The 19,339-nt window shown below is 43.2% G+C and overlaps 1 protein-coding gene across 5 annotated transcripts in view; it reads left to right on the plus strand.

The window, feature by feature from the left end:
- The window catches only part of LOC124037891 (volume-regulated anion channel subunit LRRC8C-like), a 31,975-nt gene extending 21,343 nt beyond the window's left edge, over positions 1 to 10,632 (plus strand). For all 5 annotated transcript variants that reach the window (XM_046353091.1, XM_046353093.1, XM_046353092.1 and 2 more), the window contains 5 exons: positions 5,923 to 6,312; positions 6,451 to 7,055; positions 7,206 to 7,527; positions 7,938 to 8,300; positions 8,520 to 10,632. In XM_046353091.1, coding sequence (XP_046209047.1) covers positions 5,923 to 6,312; positions 6,451 to 7,055; positions 7,206 to 7,527; positions 7,938 to 8,300; positions 8,520 to 9,086 — 2,247 coding nt within the window. In that variant the 3' untranslated portion in view covers positions 9,087 to 10,632. The remainder of the gene's footprint in view (positions 1 to 5,922; positions 6,313 to 6,450; positions 7,056 to 7,205; positions 7,528 to 7,937; positions 8,301 to 8,519) is intronic.
- The last annotated feature ends 8,707 nt before the right edge of the window (positions 10,633 to 19,339 follow it).

Here is a 19,339-nt window from a genome sequence, read left to right on the forward strand (position 1 = left end):
AGGAATTTTGATGTACAGGGCTACGGGTCAGAAGGTTTGCAGAGCACCGTGGTCTGACAAAAGTAAGGGTATAAAGACCTCCTTTATAGCTAAAGCTTTGCATGAATCGATCAGAAGTATTTGCAGGTCAAAATTGCCTTTGTAATTTTGCATATTAGCAGATTTTTATTTATTTAAATACCACACAAATTACCAAAATGACAGGCAAAGAATGGATAGGCCTATGTGTTAATCTTATCATATTTCTCCAATGCCAAATCTTGTTTGCAATGAAACTGTCCATGTTTGCAAATAATAAAATCTGAGACTTCATTAGGACTCTGAGCATGGTGCTTTCAAAGGTTAGGCCTACCTTTCCACCCCAGACAGAGTAGGCTTACCGACATAAAAAATGTTAGCTTTAACTGCTAGTTGTCTTCCGTGGTTTAACCAAATGAGAGCAGTGTTTCCTTAAAAGGCTGTCTGGGTTTAAACATCTTCTATTGTAGGCCTACAGAAACTGACGAGCTTAATCAATTCATAGTGACAGAATTAGATTACTTCCCAAGCAAAGACGGCCTCTGTACGTCAAAGAAATGAAACCATGATATCCCCCATATGCATCGGAGTCACGTCTTTCCTGGGTATTTTACAGCTTGTTTCTAGCATAAAGCATTGCGGTTGAGGTCGGGTGATTGTGGAGGCCAGGTCATCTGATACAGCACTCATCACTCTCTTTCTTGGTCAAATAGGCCTTACACAGCCTGGAGGTGTGTTTTGGGTCATTGTTATGTTGAAAAACAAATTAGCGTGAACCAGATGGGATTGTGTATCACTGCGTAATGCTGTGGTAGTCATGCTGGTTAAGTGTGCATTGAATTCTAAATAAATTAGACGGTGTCACCAGCAAAGCATCCCCACACCATCACACTTCCTCCTCCATGCTTCACGGTGGGATCCACACATGCGGAGGTCATCAATTCACCTGCTCTGCGTCTCACAAAGACACAGCGGTTGGAACAAAAACATCTCAATTTGGATTCATAAGTCCAAACATTGCTCATGTTTCTTGGCCGAGGGAGTCACTTATTATTGGTGTCCTTTTACTAGTGGTTTCTTTGCAGCAATTAGACCATGAAGGCCTGAATCATGCAGTCTCTGAACAGTTGATGTTGATGTGTTTGTTACTTGAACTCTAAGCATTTACTTGAGGTCCAATGTATGAGGCTGGCAACTCGAAATAATTCATCCTCTGCAGCAAGTTAACTCTGGGTCTTCCTTTCCTGTGGCCATCCTCATGAGAGCCAGTTTCATCATAAAGCTTGATTGTTTTTGTGACTGAACTTGAAGAAACATTTAAAGTTCTCTACATTTTCCGGATTGACTGACCTTCATGTCTTAATGTAATGATGGACTGTCATTTCTCTTTTCTTATTTGAGCTGTTCTTGCCATTAAATGGACTTGGTCTTTTACGAAGTAAAGCTGTTTTCTGTATACCACACCTACCTTGTCACAACACAACTGATTGGCTCAAAAGCATTAAGAAGGTAAGAAATTCCACAAATGAACTTTTAACAAGGCACACATGTTAACTGAAAAGCATTCCAGGGGGCTACCCCATGAAGCTCATTGAGAGAATGCCAAGAGTGCAAAGCTGTCATCAAGGCAAAGGGTGGCTACTTTGACTAATCTTACATCAAAATATGTTTTATAATTTATCTTTTTTTGGTTAATACACGATTCCATATGTGTTTTCATAGTTTTGATGCCTACTATTATTCTACAATTTAGAAAATAGTAAAACATTAAGGAAAACCCTGGAATGAGTGTCAACTTTTGACTGGAACTATGTACACTACCATTCAAAAGTTTGGGGTCAATTAGAAATGTCCTTGTTTTTGAAAGAAAAACACCTTTTTTTCGTCCATTAAAATAACATCATTGATCACATAGTGTAGACATTATTCATGTTGAAAATTACTATTGTAGCTGGAAACGGCTGACTTAAAAAAAAATGAATATCTACGTAGGCGTACAGAGGCTGAGAAATTAAGGCTATTCCATGCGAGAAACTGAAGATCTCATACAACGCTGTGTACTACTCCCTTCACAGAACAGAGCAAACTGGCCCTAACCAGAATGGAAAGGAGTGGGAGACCCCGCAGCACAACTGAGCAAAGGGACAAGTACATTAGTGTCTACAGTCGTGGCCAAAAGTTGAGAATGACACATTAATTTTCACAAAGTCTGCTGCCTCAGTTTGTATGATGGCAATTTGCATATACTCCAGAATGTCATGAAGAGATTAATTGCAAAGTCCCTCTTTGCCATGCTCAGTTGTGCCCCAGGGCCTTCCACTCCTCTTTCTATTCTGGTTACAGCCAGTTTGCTCTGTTCTGTGAAGGGAGTAGTACATAGCATTATACGAGATCTTCAGTTTCCTGGCAATTTATCGCATGGAATAGCCTTAATTTCCCAGATCAAGAATAGACGGACGAGTTTCAGAAAAAAGTGCTTTGTTTCTGGCCATTTTGAGCTTGTAATTGAACCCACAAATGCTGATGCTCCAGATACTCAACTAGTCTAAAGAAGGCCAGTTGTATTGCTTCTTTAATCAGAATATTAGTTTTTCAGCCATGCTAACATAATTGCAAAAGGGTTTTCTATTGATCCTTTTAAAAATGCTCAACTTGGATTAGCTAACGCAACTTGCCATTGGAACACAGTGGTTGCTGATAATGGGCCTCCTTAAAATATCAGCCTTTCCCAGCTACAATAGTCATTTACAACATTAACAATGTCTACACTGTATTTCTGATCAATTTGATGTTATTTTAAAAGGACAAAAAGCAAATTCTTCTTTAAAAAAACAATTTCCAAGTGACCAACTTTTGAATGGTAGTGTATCTGCTAATAAGCAAACTCAAATGGAATCTTTTTTTATTTTTTTGCATCCAGTGCGGTAACAATTTTTTAATCTAATATTATTCGTCACATGCGCTGAATTCAACAGATGTCGACCTTACTGTGAAGTGCTTACTTATACAAGCCCGTAACGCTATTTCTTGACCTGCATTGTTGGTTAAGAAAATATTTACTAAATAAAGAAGAAACAAAACAAAAACGCGGCTATATACAGGGGCTATCGCTACTGAGTCTGTGTGGGGTACATGTTAGTTGAGGTAATTTGTACATGTAGGTAGAGGTGAAGTGACTATGTATAGATCATAAACAGTGGGCAGCAGCAGTGTAAAAACAAAGCGGGGGGTATCAATGTCAATAGTCTTGTTGGCAATTTTTAGGAGTTTGGACCATGATAGTTTGTTGATGTGGACACCAAGGAATTTGAAACTCTCGACCCGCTCCACAACATCTCAGTCGATTTAAATGGGGGGCCTGTTCGGCCCCATTGAAGCGAGCGTAAAAGGCATTTAGCTCGTCTGGTAGGCTCGCATTACTGGCAGCTCGTGGCTGGATTTCCCTTAGTAGTCCGTAATCGTTTGCAAGCCCTGCCACATTTGAGGAGCACCAGAGCCGGTGTAGTAGGATTCCATCTTAGTCCTGTTATTGATGCTTTGCCTATGATGGTTCATCTGAGGGCATAGTGAGATTTCTAAAAAGCGTCCGCTCCTTGAAAGCGACAGCTTTATTCCCGTGCAGATGTTGCCTGTAAATCCTTGGCTTCTGGTTGGGAATTGTACACACTGTCAATGTGGGGATGACATCGTTGATGCACTTATTGATGAACCCGGTGACTGAGGTGGTATACTCCTCAATGCCATTGGATGAATCCTGGAACATATATTCCAGTCTGTGCTAGCAAAACAGTCCTGTAGCATCTGCATCTTCTGACTAATTTTATTGACTGAGTCATTGGTACTTCCTGCTTTAGTTTTTGCTTGTAAACAGGAATCGGGAGGATATAACTATGGTCAGATTTGCCAAATGGGAGGGGAGCTTTTTTTTTAACGTGTTTCTGTGTGTGGAGTAAATGTATTTTCTCTTTCTTTTTCCCCTCTAACTTCTCTTGTTTTTGATAGCCAAAGTGATGTGGTGGAGCTAGCTAGCCTAAATAAAATGATGTAGCTGGAGTAACTTGGGAAGCTTGCCAGGCTAACGTTAACTAGCTAGCTAACTTGCCACTGAAGATACAGACAAATGTAATGGTCAAGAACAGATATTAGCTAACTAGAACAAACCTCTTATATTAACTAGCTATCTGTAGCTTGCTAAAGCATCAATGTTTACCTGGCACACTAACCCTCCTATTTTTGTTAAATATTTCTCTCCTCAGACAGCTGTCATTCATTCACGGAGTTGTTTGCATCCTGCACTTCTCACTCACACAGGGGAGGGGCGAGAGTGGGCTACACCTCTGGCTATATTTTTCGGTGATTGAAACACATCAGTGAAAAACAATTTTATTCAAGTCAATTTTATTTAACTTTGCTTTCAGCTGGCAGCTTATTTTTACATTTTAGAATCCTATGCATTCTATTCGGAATTCCACGGCTTTTCGGCAGAATTCTGCGTGAGTGGATTCCATGCGGGTCTACAAATAAGCAACTAAGTCTAAACTGAAATATTTCAATGTAATAAAATACAAATTACATGACCCTTCCCCAGACTTGTTCTAAAAAATACTTATACTTTGACAATTTTTAGGGCCTTCCTCTGACGCTGCCTGGTGTCGAGGTCTAGGATGGCAGGCAGTTTTGCCCCAGTGATATACGCACTACCCTCTGAAGTGCCTTGCGGTCGGAGGCCGAGCAATTGCCCTACCAGGCAGTGATGCAACCAGTCAGGATGCTCTCGATGTTGCAGCTGTAGAACCTTTTGAGGATCTCAGGACCCATGCCAAATCTTTTTAGGTTCCTGAGGGGGATTAGGCTTTGTCGTGCCCTCTTCACGACTGTCTTGCTGTGTTTGGACCATTCTAATTTGTTGTTGATGTGGACACCAAGGAATTAGAAGCTCTCAACCTGTTCCACCACAGCCCCGTCGATGAGAATGAGGACGTGCTTGGTGCTCCTTTTCCTGTAGTCCACAATCATCTCCTTAGTCTTGGTTACGTTGAGGGATAGGTTGTTATTCTGGCACCATCCGGCCTATTGGCTGTCTCGTCGTTGTCGGTGACTGTTGTGTCGTCAGCAAACTTAATGATGGTGTTGGAGTCATGCGTGGTCATGCAGTCGTGGGTGAACAGGGAGTACAGGAGGGGACTGAGCACGCACCCCTGTGGAGCTCCAGTGTTGAGGATCAGCATGGCAGATGTGTTGCTACCTACCCTCACCACCTGGGGGCGTCATGTCAGGAAGTCCAGGATCCAGTTGCAGAGGGAGGTATTTAGTCCCAGGATCCTTAGCTTGGTAATGAGCTTTGAGGGTACTATGGTATCTCTCCCTTAGCAATCTCTCCCTTAGCAGGTTTGACTTTGCATATCTGTTCTGCCCCGTACTGCTGCTGCACAACCCCAAGAGTAATTTCCTGTGTAATTTCATGTGGTGTTATACCACATGATATTTAGGCTAAGTCACTAGTCTGCATCATAGCATGACAAGTACACCTTTACGAAGCTGAAGGAAAAATAATCGTTTTTGTTTGGATCCATGATTCATCTGTTTTCAATAAAGTAAAATACTTGTAATGTTGTAAGTACTATATGAATAGTAAAACAAATATTGTTTTACAAGGTGCAATAGTGAGTTAAAGCATAACAAATAATTTGGTGGTTAAGTATTGCATTAAGAAGTCTGTCTCACTCTTCAGGTTGTGGTAGTTAAAACATGAACTGTTTATTTTCTTTCTGAGTCGCATCTCTACCAGGGAAGTCGGTGCAGGAAATGAGACAGATATTCCCCTCTTTCTATTATCACTGCAACAGACTAGTTTCGATCTTGCGTGCTTGCTTGCTTGCTTATTTGTTCCTTATTTTATTTCAGGTGATGCAGGACAAAATCATCTGCCTTCCCCAAAGAATGTCCATGCCGAACCAAACAATACTCTTACCAAATACAACCGAGCTGGTCTCACCCGCTGTGCCACAGGAAATGCACGAGATGATGGGCCTGAAAACTAACCTGGACCTCCAGCAGTACAGCTTCATCAACCAGATGTGCTACGAGAAGGCTCTGCACTGGTACGCCAAGTACTTCCCTTACCTGGTCCTCATACACACCCTGATCTTCATGGTGTGTAGCAACTTCTGGTTCAAGTTCCCAGGCTCCAGCTCTAAGATCGAGCATTTCATCTCCATCTTGGGAAAGTGCTTTGACTCCCCCTGGACTACCAGAGCTCTGTCGGAAGTTTCTGGAGAGAACCCAGAGGAGAAGGTATTGTTTGTATATGTGTGTGTACATGCCTGGAATAATTTTTGTCCAGGACTAAGCTCAATCTTTGTCTGAAAACCTAACCTATATCGAACTGTATACATTTTAATATGTCAAATAAAGTGCATTCATTCATTCAAGGATAAGAAGTGCAGTGCCAGTAGAGCAATCCTCAATGTGTCTGTAGAGGGGAACCTGGACGACCTGGAGAAGACCCAGTCCCTCAAATCCATCCCAGAGAAGATTGTCGTGGACAAGCCCACGGCTAGTGCCCTGGAAAAGAAGGAAGGAGAGCAAGCCAAAGCTCTGTTTGAGAAGGTGAAGAAGTTCCGCCTGCATGTTGAGGAGGGGGACATCCTCTATATTATGTATGTTCGCCAAACTGTTCTCAAAGTGATGAAGTTCCTCCTCATCATCGGGTATAACAGTGCGTTAGTCTCGGAGGTGCAGATCACAGTGAAGTGCAATGTGGACATGCAGGACATGACAGGATATAAGCATTTCTCCTGTAATCACACCATGGCCCACCTGTTCTCCAAGCTGTCATACTGTTACCTATGCTTTGTGGCTGTGTATGGATTCACCTGCCTCTACACTTCCTACTGGCTCTTCTACCGCTCGCTGAAGGAATACTCCTTTGAATACGTACGACAGGAAACGGGAATCGATGACATCCCAGACGTGAAGAATGACTTTGCCTTCATGCTGCACATGATCGACCAGTATGACCCACTATACTCCAAGAGGTGCGTTGTCTTTGTAATTGTACAAGTAATTTAGCTCTTCATTGCTATTGATAAGTATGCAATGCCTCCAATTGTAAAAGTTTCCTTTGCCCATCCTTGGACAATAAAGTAATCTTTGACTTCTTCTCTCTTTCACTCTCTTGTTCTCAGATTCGCAGTGTTCCTATCAGAGGTCAGTGAAAACAAACTGAAACAGCTGAACCTGAACCATGAGTGGACGCCAGAGAAGCTGCGTCAGAGACTGATGACCAACCACAACAACAGACTGGAGCTGCAGCTCTTCATGCTGTCTGGGCTTCCAGACACCATCTTTGAGGTGACAGAGCTCCAGTCCCTGAAGCTTGAAATTATCAACAACGTAACCATCCCAGCCTCCATCGCCCAGCTTGAAGACCTTCAGGAGCTTTCTCTGTATCAGTGTTATTTAAAGATCCACGCCACAGCCACCTCCTTCCTCAAAGAGAACCTCAAGGTATGCTATTCTACCATGTGCTTTTCTCGTAGTATTTTCGTATAGGATATATTTAAAAAAATATATATTCCTCCTGGCGTTGTCTTGGGTTTTTGTCTCGTACAGTATGTATTTTGTACGTATTTGTTATTGACATTGCATTTCCTCCTACGGGATTAATAGGTGGAGTAGTTCTGTATGTAATAAAACCCTTTTGTGGGAAAACAAATTCTGATTGGCTGGGCCTGGCTCCCCAGTGGGCGGAGACAAAGTAAATTGACCTCCCAGGCCCACTCATGGCTGGCCCTTGCCCAGTCATGTGAAATCCATAAATTAGGGCCAATTTATTTAAATTGACTGATTTCCTTCTATGAACTGTAACTAAGTAAAATATTTGAAATTGTTGCATTTTATATTTTTGTTTATCTAAGGTACTCAGGGTGAAGTTTGATGACAGCAGAGAGCTGCCTCATTGGCTGTACCACCTGCGTAATCTAGAGGAGCTCTACCTCATTGGCTCACTGAGTCCTGACGCATCTAAAAATGTGGTTCTGGAGTCCCTGAGGGAGCTGAAGAATCTGAAGACCCTGTCACTCAAAAGTAACTTTACAAAGATCCCCCAGTCCATTGTGGATGTGTCCAGCCACCTGCAGAGGCTGTATGTCTACAACGACGGCACTAAGCTGGTGATGCTCAACAATCTGAAGAAGATGGTGAACCTGACTGAACTGGAGCTGGTGCACTGTGACCTGGAACGCATCCCACATGCTGTCTTCAGCCTCACGAACCTACAGGTATGATATGCATTACTTTGACTGCCTGCTATCTGAGTGGTCTACAATGTGTTTTTTTAAATATGTAAGGAGTTATTCCTGTCAGCTCCTAGTGGAGAAAAGGGCTTCAATGGTGAAATTCCAGCGACCCCTGTTCTGGGTGGTTTTCTTGACCTCAAATATGCCAATTCCTGTAATATTGTGGTGTTATACTTAAAACAAAATGTTCTAACTCCACAGGAGTTGGACCTGAAAGAAAACAACCTGCACTCCATCGAGGAGATAGTCAGCTGCCAGCACCTCCGCAAGCTGACGTGCCTGAAACTCTGGCACAACAGTATCTGCTACATCCCAGAACACATCAAGAAGCTTGGCAGCTTAGAGCGCCTCTACTTCAGTCACAACAAGATCGAGATCTTGCCCTCGCACCTGTTCTTATGCAACAAGCTTCGTTACCTGGACCTGTCCAACAACGACATCCGGTTTATTCCGCCAGAGATTGGTGTCCTACAGAGTCTTCAGTACTTCTCCGTCACATGCAACAAGATTGAGAACCTCCCAGATGAGCTGTTCTTTTGCAAGAAGCTCACAACCCTCAAGCTGGGCAAGAATACGCTGTCATTGCTCTCACCAAAGATCTCATACCTGGTTCTATTGACACACCTGGAACTGAAGGGCAACCATTTTGAACTCCTGCCTCCAGAGCTTGGGTTCTGCCGGGCATTGAAGCGCGGTGGCCTAATGGTGGAAGACGCTCTGTTTGAAACCTTGCCATCGGAAATCCGAGACAAAATGAAGACTGAGTGAAATGTCTTACAGTATCTGTGCAAAAGGCCCTGCGATAGACTAGCGTCCCGCCCAGGGGGTATACTTCAAGCTGCACTAAACTATATAAAAAAGTGATAGAACAGGAGCCAATGGGTTATTATGGCTCGGACAAGCCAACTTACTTGACTGTTCAAAAAGAAAAAGCCAGTTTGTCTGGCAATCCTAGTCAACCAAAATGGTCGATTTTACTGTATTACACATCGCGATCAAAATCTAAGCATTGTACCCTAAGTTTGTTTATAGGGGGCAGATGTGATAATCATGGGTGAATGTTTTTAGTATTATGTCGAAGTTTTACTTCATGACAGAAGGGAACATGGCATTGTGTTGTAATTAAATGGTTCTTAACAATAGGGTTAGTCACAGGCAAGGTGTACTTGTACCCAGGCTAATATTTGACTCCTTATTCTCTGTCATATGCCACACAATGTTTGGCATGGCGTGGCAAGGAATGGAAGGATAGCACAAACATATCTGTTTTCTTCTGTTACATGTAGTTGCTAGTTGACATATGTTAATCACTCGTTGCACCTTTTCTGCATTTTGCTTATGTTATGCTCATTAAGACCTGCTTTTTATGGCTATTGCATTGCTGCTTGAATACTTTTCATTTCATTTTTATTCTTATATTGTTTGCCTGCCATGTGCTATGCTATGTAGCCCCTGCTAGCCTAGCCTGCTCTAGCTTTGGCCTTTTGTGCCACATGCTATTGCACCCTCTTTTCCATTCAATTTGTTGTATTGCTGCTATATTTATGTACAAGCTTTACTAATTTACATTGCATTTGTATATTGTCATTTGAAATTCATACAAATTACATCCATGAGTCATGCACATTATTACCTGTTCTTATTTGTACCTTTGTCTCCTTTGTAGATAAACTATGCATGCATACATACACAGCTTTTATATATATATATGTATATACTGTATCTATATGTATATACTGTATGTATGTGGACACCCCTTCAAATGAGTGGATTCTGCTATTTCAACCACATCTGCTGACAGGTGTATAAAATTGAGCACACAGCCATGCAATCTCCAGAGACAAACAACATTGGCAGGTGGCCTTAATGAAGAGCTTTCGAACAATTCAGTCAAATTTCTGCTCTGCTAGGGCTACCCCGATCAATTGTAAGTGCTGTTATTGTGAAGTGGAAACGTCTAGGAGCAACAACTGCTCCGCATAGTGCCAACTGTAAAGTTTTTGGTAGAGGAGGAATAATTGTCTTCGATGTTCTTAATGGTCCGGACTATGCCCCTTAGTTCTAGTGAAGGGAAATCTGAACGCTACAGCATATAATGACATTCTAGAGGATTCTGTGCTTCTAAATTTGTGGCAACAGTTTAGGGAAGGCCCTTTCCACTTTAAACATGACAATGTTGAGCGAGGTCCTTACAGAAATGGTTTGTTGAGATCGGTGTGGAAGAACTTTACTGGCCTGCGTAGAGCCCTGACCTCAACCCCATCGAACACTTTTGGGATGAATTGGAACTCCGACTGAGCCAGGCCTAATCGCCCAACATCAGTGCCAACATCACTAATGTTCTTGTGGCTGAATGGAAGCAATTCCCCACAGCAATGTTCCAACATCTAGTGGAAAGCCTTCACAGAAGAATGGAGGCTGTTGTAGCAAATGGGACCAACTCCATATTAATGTGCATGATTTTGGAACGAGATGTTTGACAAGCAGGTGTCCACATACTTTTGGTCATGTAGTGTACCAATAATTGTTGAGACTTACGCAACAACTGTTCACCTAACTCAACCATGTGCTGTAATTCAACTAATCTGAACCTGTTCCATGCCATGTACCATCCATCTGAATACACATAGACTTTATCTCTACCTCTGTCTGCTCCTTCACCACAGCCCCACAGTAGTTGACCATTATCCATTCACCAGTCCTACATCTCTATTCTTTACAGAGATATTGAATGTTTTATCCAGAAGCGCCTCATCCTTAAGCGCCTGTCTAAATGATTTTGGAATATAACTTTAATTTAAGCAAGATAGAATCTTTCAAATTCAAAAGATCTTAGTGTGAGCAGTTTGGCTAAGTTACACCTGGCTGTTTTCACATGTCGCCTTGGGTACGACACATCCTCTCACCTTTTGCTTTCATTTCCATTCCGTTCCACATATCCTGTTTCACAAAATACAGCCGGGTGCAGCTTTTCTAAACCGCGTACAGTACGTGTTGTTTTTTTTGTATTTGAAAAATAATTTCTCGCTTCGATGAGAGTTAACTTACAAATGTTTTCAAAATGTTATCATGTGCGAGGTGTATTTGCGTTTAGACGGAGCATTTGGGCAAAATCCCCTCAAGTGGCAGACCGCTTTGTGAAAGACAGTATAATGTTTAACATTTACTATTTATTTGAATGGGCTAATCCTCGGTCCTTGAGTTTGAGTGTTTGCATTCTCCATCCCTCTGCTGTTTACCAAATCAGTGGTGGCTGGCCACTTGGTTTGAACTGCAGATTGCTCCTTTTAAGCTCAAACAACATTTGATCAGGTCACGTTTAACCATTTCAACCCATGACTGTTACCTTTTTACATTATAGAAACACTAAAAAAGAAATTTCATCTGATCCGCTGTTCTCTACTCAGGTAGTCTCTATATTATGTTGAAAGTTATTTATAGAACAGTGTAGTCTACAAGTAAAATGTGGACTCACTCAGCTGTAGCTGTTCTGTCAATAGCCTGTGGCAATACTATATTTATCAGGAAGGCTAGCTTGTTTCAGTTAGTCAACAGCTTACACAAGCTAAAAAAAATACCAGCCAAGTTGTAAGTAATGTATCTTTATTACAATCCACAAAACACTTTGCACATGCCTTATAGACAGATTTAAACTTTTTGGTCCTCAGAGAGGTAAAAAAAAGTCCACGCCTTACACTGCAATGTCTATCAGAGCTGTAGATCACTGCAAAGGTGCCAGGGTCAGCTGCTATCTTAATGTATAAAAACAGTAATGTATCTACATTTATGTAGGGCTTTATAGTCTAATGCGAAATAGTACCCCCCGCCCCAAATGAATACATCTGGTGAGGAAAGATAATGAAAAGGTATATATTGTTATTTTTTAACAATTCTTTTTTTAACAGTTCTTTTAACAGATTCTATTTGCTGTGTTTGATTCTTGATGAATAAAAACAACCAGCTGCTTTAAAAGAGACATTTTGTAGTCTGTCTTATCCTATACCTGTACAGTGTGTTGCATCCCATTTCATGTACAGTTGCAGTTCTGTTTACCTCAGAGAAAATAAACTGTTATGGTATGTGGAATCAAAGTTGCACCCTAGGTGGCAGTGATGTGCTTTGAATAAAGCCATGTTCAAGTGATAAATGGAAACTATGGTCTGTCACCCCATCCTACTTGTTTAGATCAACGGGGCAGACTTTGGTCTATGCTTTTACAAGCCTTGGACGCCCAAGCTTTTCTGTGAGGTTAAAGCTTGTGACAGAGGCTAATACTGTACAGTCAATGTCTCTCACTTCTCAGCAACCTGTCTGTCAGGGTATAAGTTCTCCTCACCTTGTAACAGCTTGTGAATTGAGCTGTCTGAACCACTGTGTGTCGCAAATTTCCTATATTGTGCACCAGTTTTACCTGGGCCCATAGTGCACTATTTTTGACCAGAGCACTATGTAGGGAATAGTGTTCCATTTGGGATGCTAACCATATACAGGTAACTGGCCAAATAAACACCAACATAGTGTCTTTATAGGGAGTTGGGCCACCTTGAGCCAGAACTGCTTCAATGCACCTTGGCATATATATATATATATTTTTTACGTGTTATTTCTTACATTGGTACCCCAGGTAATCTTAGGTTTCATTACATACAGTCGGGAGGAACTACTGAATATAAGAGCAATGTCAACTCACCATCATTACGACCAGGAATATGACTTTCCTGAGGCGGGTCCTGTGTTCTGCCTTCCATCCAGGACAATGGATCGTATCCCAGCCGGCGAACCAAAACAACGTCGCCGTAAAAGGGGCAAATGAAGCTGTCTTCTGGTCAGGCTTCGGAGATGGGCACATCGCGCACCACTCCCTAGCATACTACTGGCCAATGTCCAGTCTCTTGACAACAAGGTTGATGAAATCAGAGCAAGGGTAGCATTCCAGAGAGACATCAGAAACTAATGTTCTTTGCTTCACAGAAACATGGCTCACTCGAGACGCTATCCGAGTCGGTGCAGCCAGCTCATTTCTTCACGCATTGCACCGACAGAAACCAGCATCTTTCTGGTAAGAAGAGGGGCGGGGGGTATTGCCTTATGATTAACGAGACGTGGTGTGATCATAACAACATACAGGAACTCAAGTCCTTCTGTTCACCTGAATTCCTCACAATCAAATGTCGACTGCATTATCTACCAAGGGAATTCTCTTCGATTATAATCACAGCCATATATATCCCCCCCCCATGCAGACACATCGATGGTCCTGAACAAACTTCATTTGACTCTATGTAAACTGGAAACCACATATCCTGAGGCTGCATTCATTGTAGATGGGGATTTTAACAAAGATAATCTGAAAACAAGACTCCCTAAATTCTATCAGCATATCGATTGCGCAACCAGGGCTGGTAAAACCCTTGATCATTGTTGTTCTAACTTCCGCAATGCATATAAGGCCCTCCCCCGGGCCTACAGACAGAAACTAAAACAAGAAGCTCCCGCGCTCAGGTTTGTTCAACGCTGGTCCGACCAATCTGATTCCACGCTTCAAGACTGCTTCGATCACGTGGATTGGGATAGCTTCTGCATTGTGTCCAACAACAACATTGGCGAATACGCTGATTCGGTGAGCGAGTTCATTAGAAAGTTTAATCGGCAATGTCGTACCCAGAGCAACGATTAAAACATTCCCAAACCAGAAACTGTGGATTCATGGCACCATTCGCACAAAACTGAAAGTGTGAACCACTGCTTTTAACCAGGGCAAGGTGACCGGAAACATGACCGAATACAAACAGTGTAGCTATTCCCTCCGCATGGCAATCTAAGAAGCGTCAGTATAGAGACAAAGTAAAGTTGCAATTCAATGGCTCAGAGACTATGTATGTGGCAGGGTCTACAGTCAATCACGGATTACATGAAGAAAAACAGCCCCCGTCGCGGACTAGGATGTCTTGCTCCAAGACAAACTAAATAACTTATTTGCTCGCTTTGAGGACAATACAGTGCCACTGACACGGCCCGCTACCAAAACCTGTGGACTCTCCTTCACTGCAGCAATTGTGAGTAAAACATTTAAACGTGTTAACCCTCGCAAGGCTGCAGGCCCAGACGGCATCCCCAGCCACGTCCTCAGAGCATGCGCAGACCAGCTGGCTGGTGTGTTTACGGATATATTCAATCACTCCTTATCCCAGTCTGCTGTTCCCACATGCTTCAAGAGGGCCACCATTGTTCCTGTTCCCAAGAAATTCAAGGTAACTGAGCTAAACGACTACTGCCCCGTAACACTCACTTCCGTCATCATGAAGTTCTTTGAGAGACTAGTCAAGGACCATATCACCTCCACCCTACCTTACACCCTAGACCCACTCCAATTTGCTTACCGCCCCAATAGGTCCACAGACGACGCAATCTCAACCACACTGCACACTGCACTAACCCATCTGGACAAGAGGAAAACCTATGTGAGAATGCTGTTCATCGACTACAGCTCAGCATTTAACACCATAGTACCCTCGACTCGTCATCAAGCTCGAGACCCTGGGTCTCGACCCCGCCCTGTGCAACTGGGTACTAGACTTCCTGACGGGCCGCTCCCAGGTGGTGAGGGTAGGTAACATCTCCACCCCGTTGATCCTCAACACTGGGGCCCCACAAGGGTGTGTTCTGAGCTCTCTCCTGTACTCCCTGTTCACCCAATCATCAAGTTTGTGGACGACACTACAGTGGTAGGCTTGATTACCAACAATGACGAGACGTCATACAGGGAGGAGGTGAGGGCCCTCGGAGTGTGGTGTCAGGAAAATAACCTCACACTCAACGTCAACAAAACAAAGGAGATGATTGTGGACTTCAGGAAACAGCAGAGGGAGCACCCCCTATCCACATCGACGGGACAGTAGTGGAGAGGGTAGTAAGTTTTAAGTCCCTCGGTGTACACATCACAGACGAACAGCGTTGTGAAGAAGGCGCAGCAGCCTTCAACCTCGAGGCTGAAGAAATTCGGCTTGTCACCAAAAGCACTCACAATCTTCTACAGATGCACAATCAAGAGCATCCTGTCGGGTTGTGTCACCGCCTGGTACGGCAACTGCTCCTCCCACAACCGTAAGGCTCTCCAGAGGGTAGTGAGGTCTGCACAACGCATCACTGGAGGAAAACTACCTACCTTCCAGGACACCTACACCACCCAATGTTACAGGAAGGCCATAAAGATCATCAAGGACAACAACCACCCGAGCCTCTGCCTGCTCACCCCGCTACCATCCAGAAGGCGAGGTCAGTACAGGTGCAACAAAGCAGGGACCGAGAGACTGAAAAACAGCTTCTATCTCAAGGCCATGAGACTGTTAAACAGCCACCACTAACAATGAGTGGCTGCTGCCAACATACTGACTCAACTCCAGCTCACTTTAATAATGGAAATTAACGTTAAAAAAATATCACTAGCCACTTCAAACAATGCCACTTATGTTTACATACCCTACATTACTCATCTCATATCTATATACTGTACTCGATACCATCTACTGCATCTTGCCTATGCCGTTCTGTACCAGCACTCATTCATATCTTTATGTACATATTCTTCATCCCTTTACACTTGTTTTGTAAGGTAGTAGTTAGTAGTGGAATTGTTAGGTTAGATTACTCGTTGGTTATTACTGCATTGTCAGAACTAGAAGCACAAGCATTTCGCTACACTCGCATTAACATCTGCTAACCATGTGTATGTGACAAATACATTTTTATTTGATTTACATGTGATTTACAGTTTTCCAAGAAATTCCATAATTTGGTGTTTTGTAGGTAACGGTCGTTTGCAACAAAAAGTCTGTTTTAGAATGGAGTTTTGGGGGGCAAATGTAGGGAATCTAATTGGTGAAAGAGCCCTTCATTTGGCTTCCTGATTTGCATACGGTTACTATTGCTTTTTGAGCTCAAAGCATTGATTATATCCAAGATGGCGTAGCAGTCAGACGTCTTGTCTCGTCCCATGTATATATCTTTTTATTAGCATTTTTAAAAATTATTTTCCTAAACCTCAACTTCAAAATTCTCTCCTGCAACCTGCCTCACTCAATTTGGTGTGGATCTGTTTTTTTTAATAAAGTATTTCTGTTTAACTCCGAACTGGAATATCTGAACTGAAGATGGCTGATTGCTAGTTAGCTATCAGTCAGCTCACCTTTAGCTCGGAAAGCTCTCGCCAGTTCATATAACGCGTTTCAATTCAGAGCATACCGGACCTATTTTTCTCTCCATATCCCCAGATTCCTACCGCAAACTCTGAACCCTTTCATCTGGATCATAGCAGCTAGCGAACAGCAACCCAGGTTGACTAGTCCTGGCTAACGTTTCCATCCCGGAGCAAGCACCAACTGGCCTGGGGCTAGCCCATGCTAGACCCATCTCCCGGCTAGGGCTCCTGGGCTACTCCTGAAGCCCACTCCTCGGCTACAATATCCAGACCCCTTCTACTGCCGGTACGGGGCATGGAACCCCGCCAATCCTTCACGACTGGAATACCGACATAATCTGCCCGAGGATCCCAACAGGCCCCTCTGGCACGACGTCCCCCGAAGGCCCCTTCTGCTAACCGCGGCCTGCTAGCGTTCTATAGCATATTGGACTGTTAGCTGATCCACCAGCCAGTTTCTTGGACCACGATACCCATTTTGCCAATTGGACTTGGACCTCTCTGCTTCTTGGAACATTACTAATTCCACGACTGGTCTATTGACGTCACCGCACGAGAAGGCAAAAACAGACTTTTCCCCCATCGCGACGTCCCTCTAAGGCCCTTATGCTAGCTTGCTAGCCCCGGCCTGCTAACTGATAGCTTGCTAGCCCCGGCCTGCTAACTGTCTGAATCACTGTGTCCCCAGCCAGCCCAACCACTCACTGGACCCATACAATCACTTGGCTATGCATGCCTCTCCATAATATCAACATGCCTTGTCCATTACTGTCCTGGTTAGTGATTAGTCTTATTTCACTGTAGAGCCTATAGCCCTGCTCAATATGCCTTAACCAAACATGTTGTTCCACCTCCCACATATGCAATCTGGACCCTCTCTTTCTAAAAATATCTGCCGAAATTATTGCAACCCCTATTACTAGCCTGTTCAACCTCTCTTTCTTATCATCTGAAATTCCCATAGATTGGAAAGCTGCCGCAGTCATCCCCCTCTTCAAAGGGGGAGACACTCTAGGCCCAAACTGCTACAGACTTATATCTATTCTACCCTGCCTTTCAAAGGTCTTTGAAAGCAAAGTTAACAAACAGATTAATGACCATTTTGAATGTCACCGTACCTTCTTCGCTATGCAATCTGGTTTTAGAGCTGGTCATGGGTGCACCTCAGCCATGCTCAGTCCTAAAAGATATCATAACCGCCATCGATAAGAGACAGTACTGTGCAGCCGTATTCATTGACCTGCCTAAGGCTTTCGACTCTGTCAATCACAACATTCTTATTGGCAGACTCAACAGCCTTGGTTTCTCAAATGATTGCCTTGCTTGGTTCACCAACTACTTCTCCGATAGAGTAAATTATGCCAAATCGGAGGGCCTGTTATCCGGACCTCTGGCAGTCTCTATGGGGGTGCCACAGGGTTCAATTCTCAGGCTGAGTATCTTCTCTGTGTACATCAATGATGTCGTTCTCGCTGCTGGTGATTCTTTGATCCATCTCTACGCAGACAACACCATTCTGTATACCTCTGGCCCTTCTTTGGACACTGTGTTAACTAACCTCCAGATGAGCTTCAATGCCATACAACTCTCCTTCCGTGGCCTCCAACTGCTCTTAAATGCAAGTAAAACTAAATGCATGCTCTTCAACCGATCGATGCCTGCACCTGGCCGCCCGTCCAGCATCACTACTCTGGACGGTTCTGAATTAGAATATGTGGACAACTAAAAATACCTAGGTGTCTGGTTAGACTGTAAACTCTCCTTCCAGGCTCACATTAAACATCTCCAATCCAAAATGAAATCTAGAATCTGCTTCCTATTTCGCAACAAAGCATCCTTCACTCATGCTGCCAAACATACCCTCGTAAAACTTACCATCCTACCGATCCTCGACTTCGGCGATGTCATTTACAAAATAGCCTCCAACACTCTATTCAACAAATTGGAGGCAGTCTATTACAGTGCCATCCGTTTTGTCACCAAGCCCCATAAACTACCCACCACTGCGACCTGTATGATCTCGTTGGTTGGCCCTCACTTCATACTCGTCGCCAAACCAACTGGCTCCAGCTCATCGACAAGTCTATGCTAGGTAAAGCCCCGCCTTATCTCAGCTTACTGGTCACCATGGCAGCACCCACCCGTAGCCCGCGCTCCAGTAGGTATATCTCACTGGTCACCCCCAAAGCCAATTCTTCTTTTGGCTGCCTCTCCTTACAGTTCTCTGCTGCCAATGACTGGAACAAACTGCAAAAATCTCTGAATCTGGAGACTCTTACCTCCCTCACTAGCTTTAAGCACCAGCTGTCCAGAGCAGCTCACAGATCACTGCACCTGTATATAGCTCATCTGTAATTAGCCCATCCAATATTTCTCATCCCCATAGTGTATTTATTTATTTATCTTGCGCCTTTGCACCCCAGTATCTCAATTAGCACATTCATCTTCTGCACATCCTACCATTCCATTGTTTAATTGCTATATTGTAATTACTTTGCTACCATGGCCTATTTATTGCCTTTACTTCTCTTATCCTACCTCATTTGCACATGCTGTATATAGATTTTTCAACTGCATTAATGATTGTATGTTTGTTTATTCCATGTGTAACTGTGTTGTACATGTCAAACTGCTTTGCGTTATCTTGGCCATGTCGCAGTTGCAAATGAGAACTTGTTCTCAACTAGCCTACCTGGTGAAATAAATAAAATAAATAAATATGCAGATAAGTTACTAAATAATTCTCTGAGAGTGAATCCTCACTACAGAAACAAAAAGTGGGGAGAGCGCGTAAATTCTGGTCCATTCTCCTTTTTGCAGTGAC

The sequence above is a fragment of the Oncorhynchus gorbuscha genome, linkage group LG06 (genome assembly GCF_021184085.1).
Source record: "Oncorhynchus gorbuscha isolate QuinsamMale2020 ecotype Even-year linkage group LG06, OgorEven_v1.0, whole genome shotgun sequence".
Taxonomy (NCBI): Eukaryota; Metazoa; Chordata; class Actinopteri; order Salmoniformes; family Salmonidae; genus Oncorhynchus; species Oncorhynchus gorbuscha.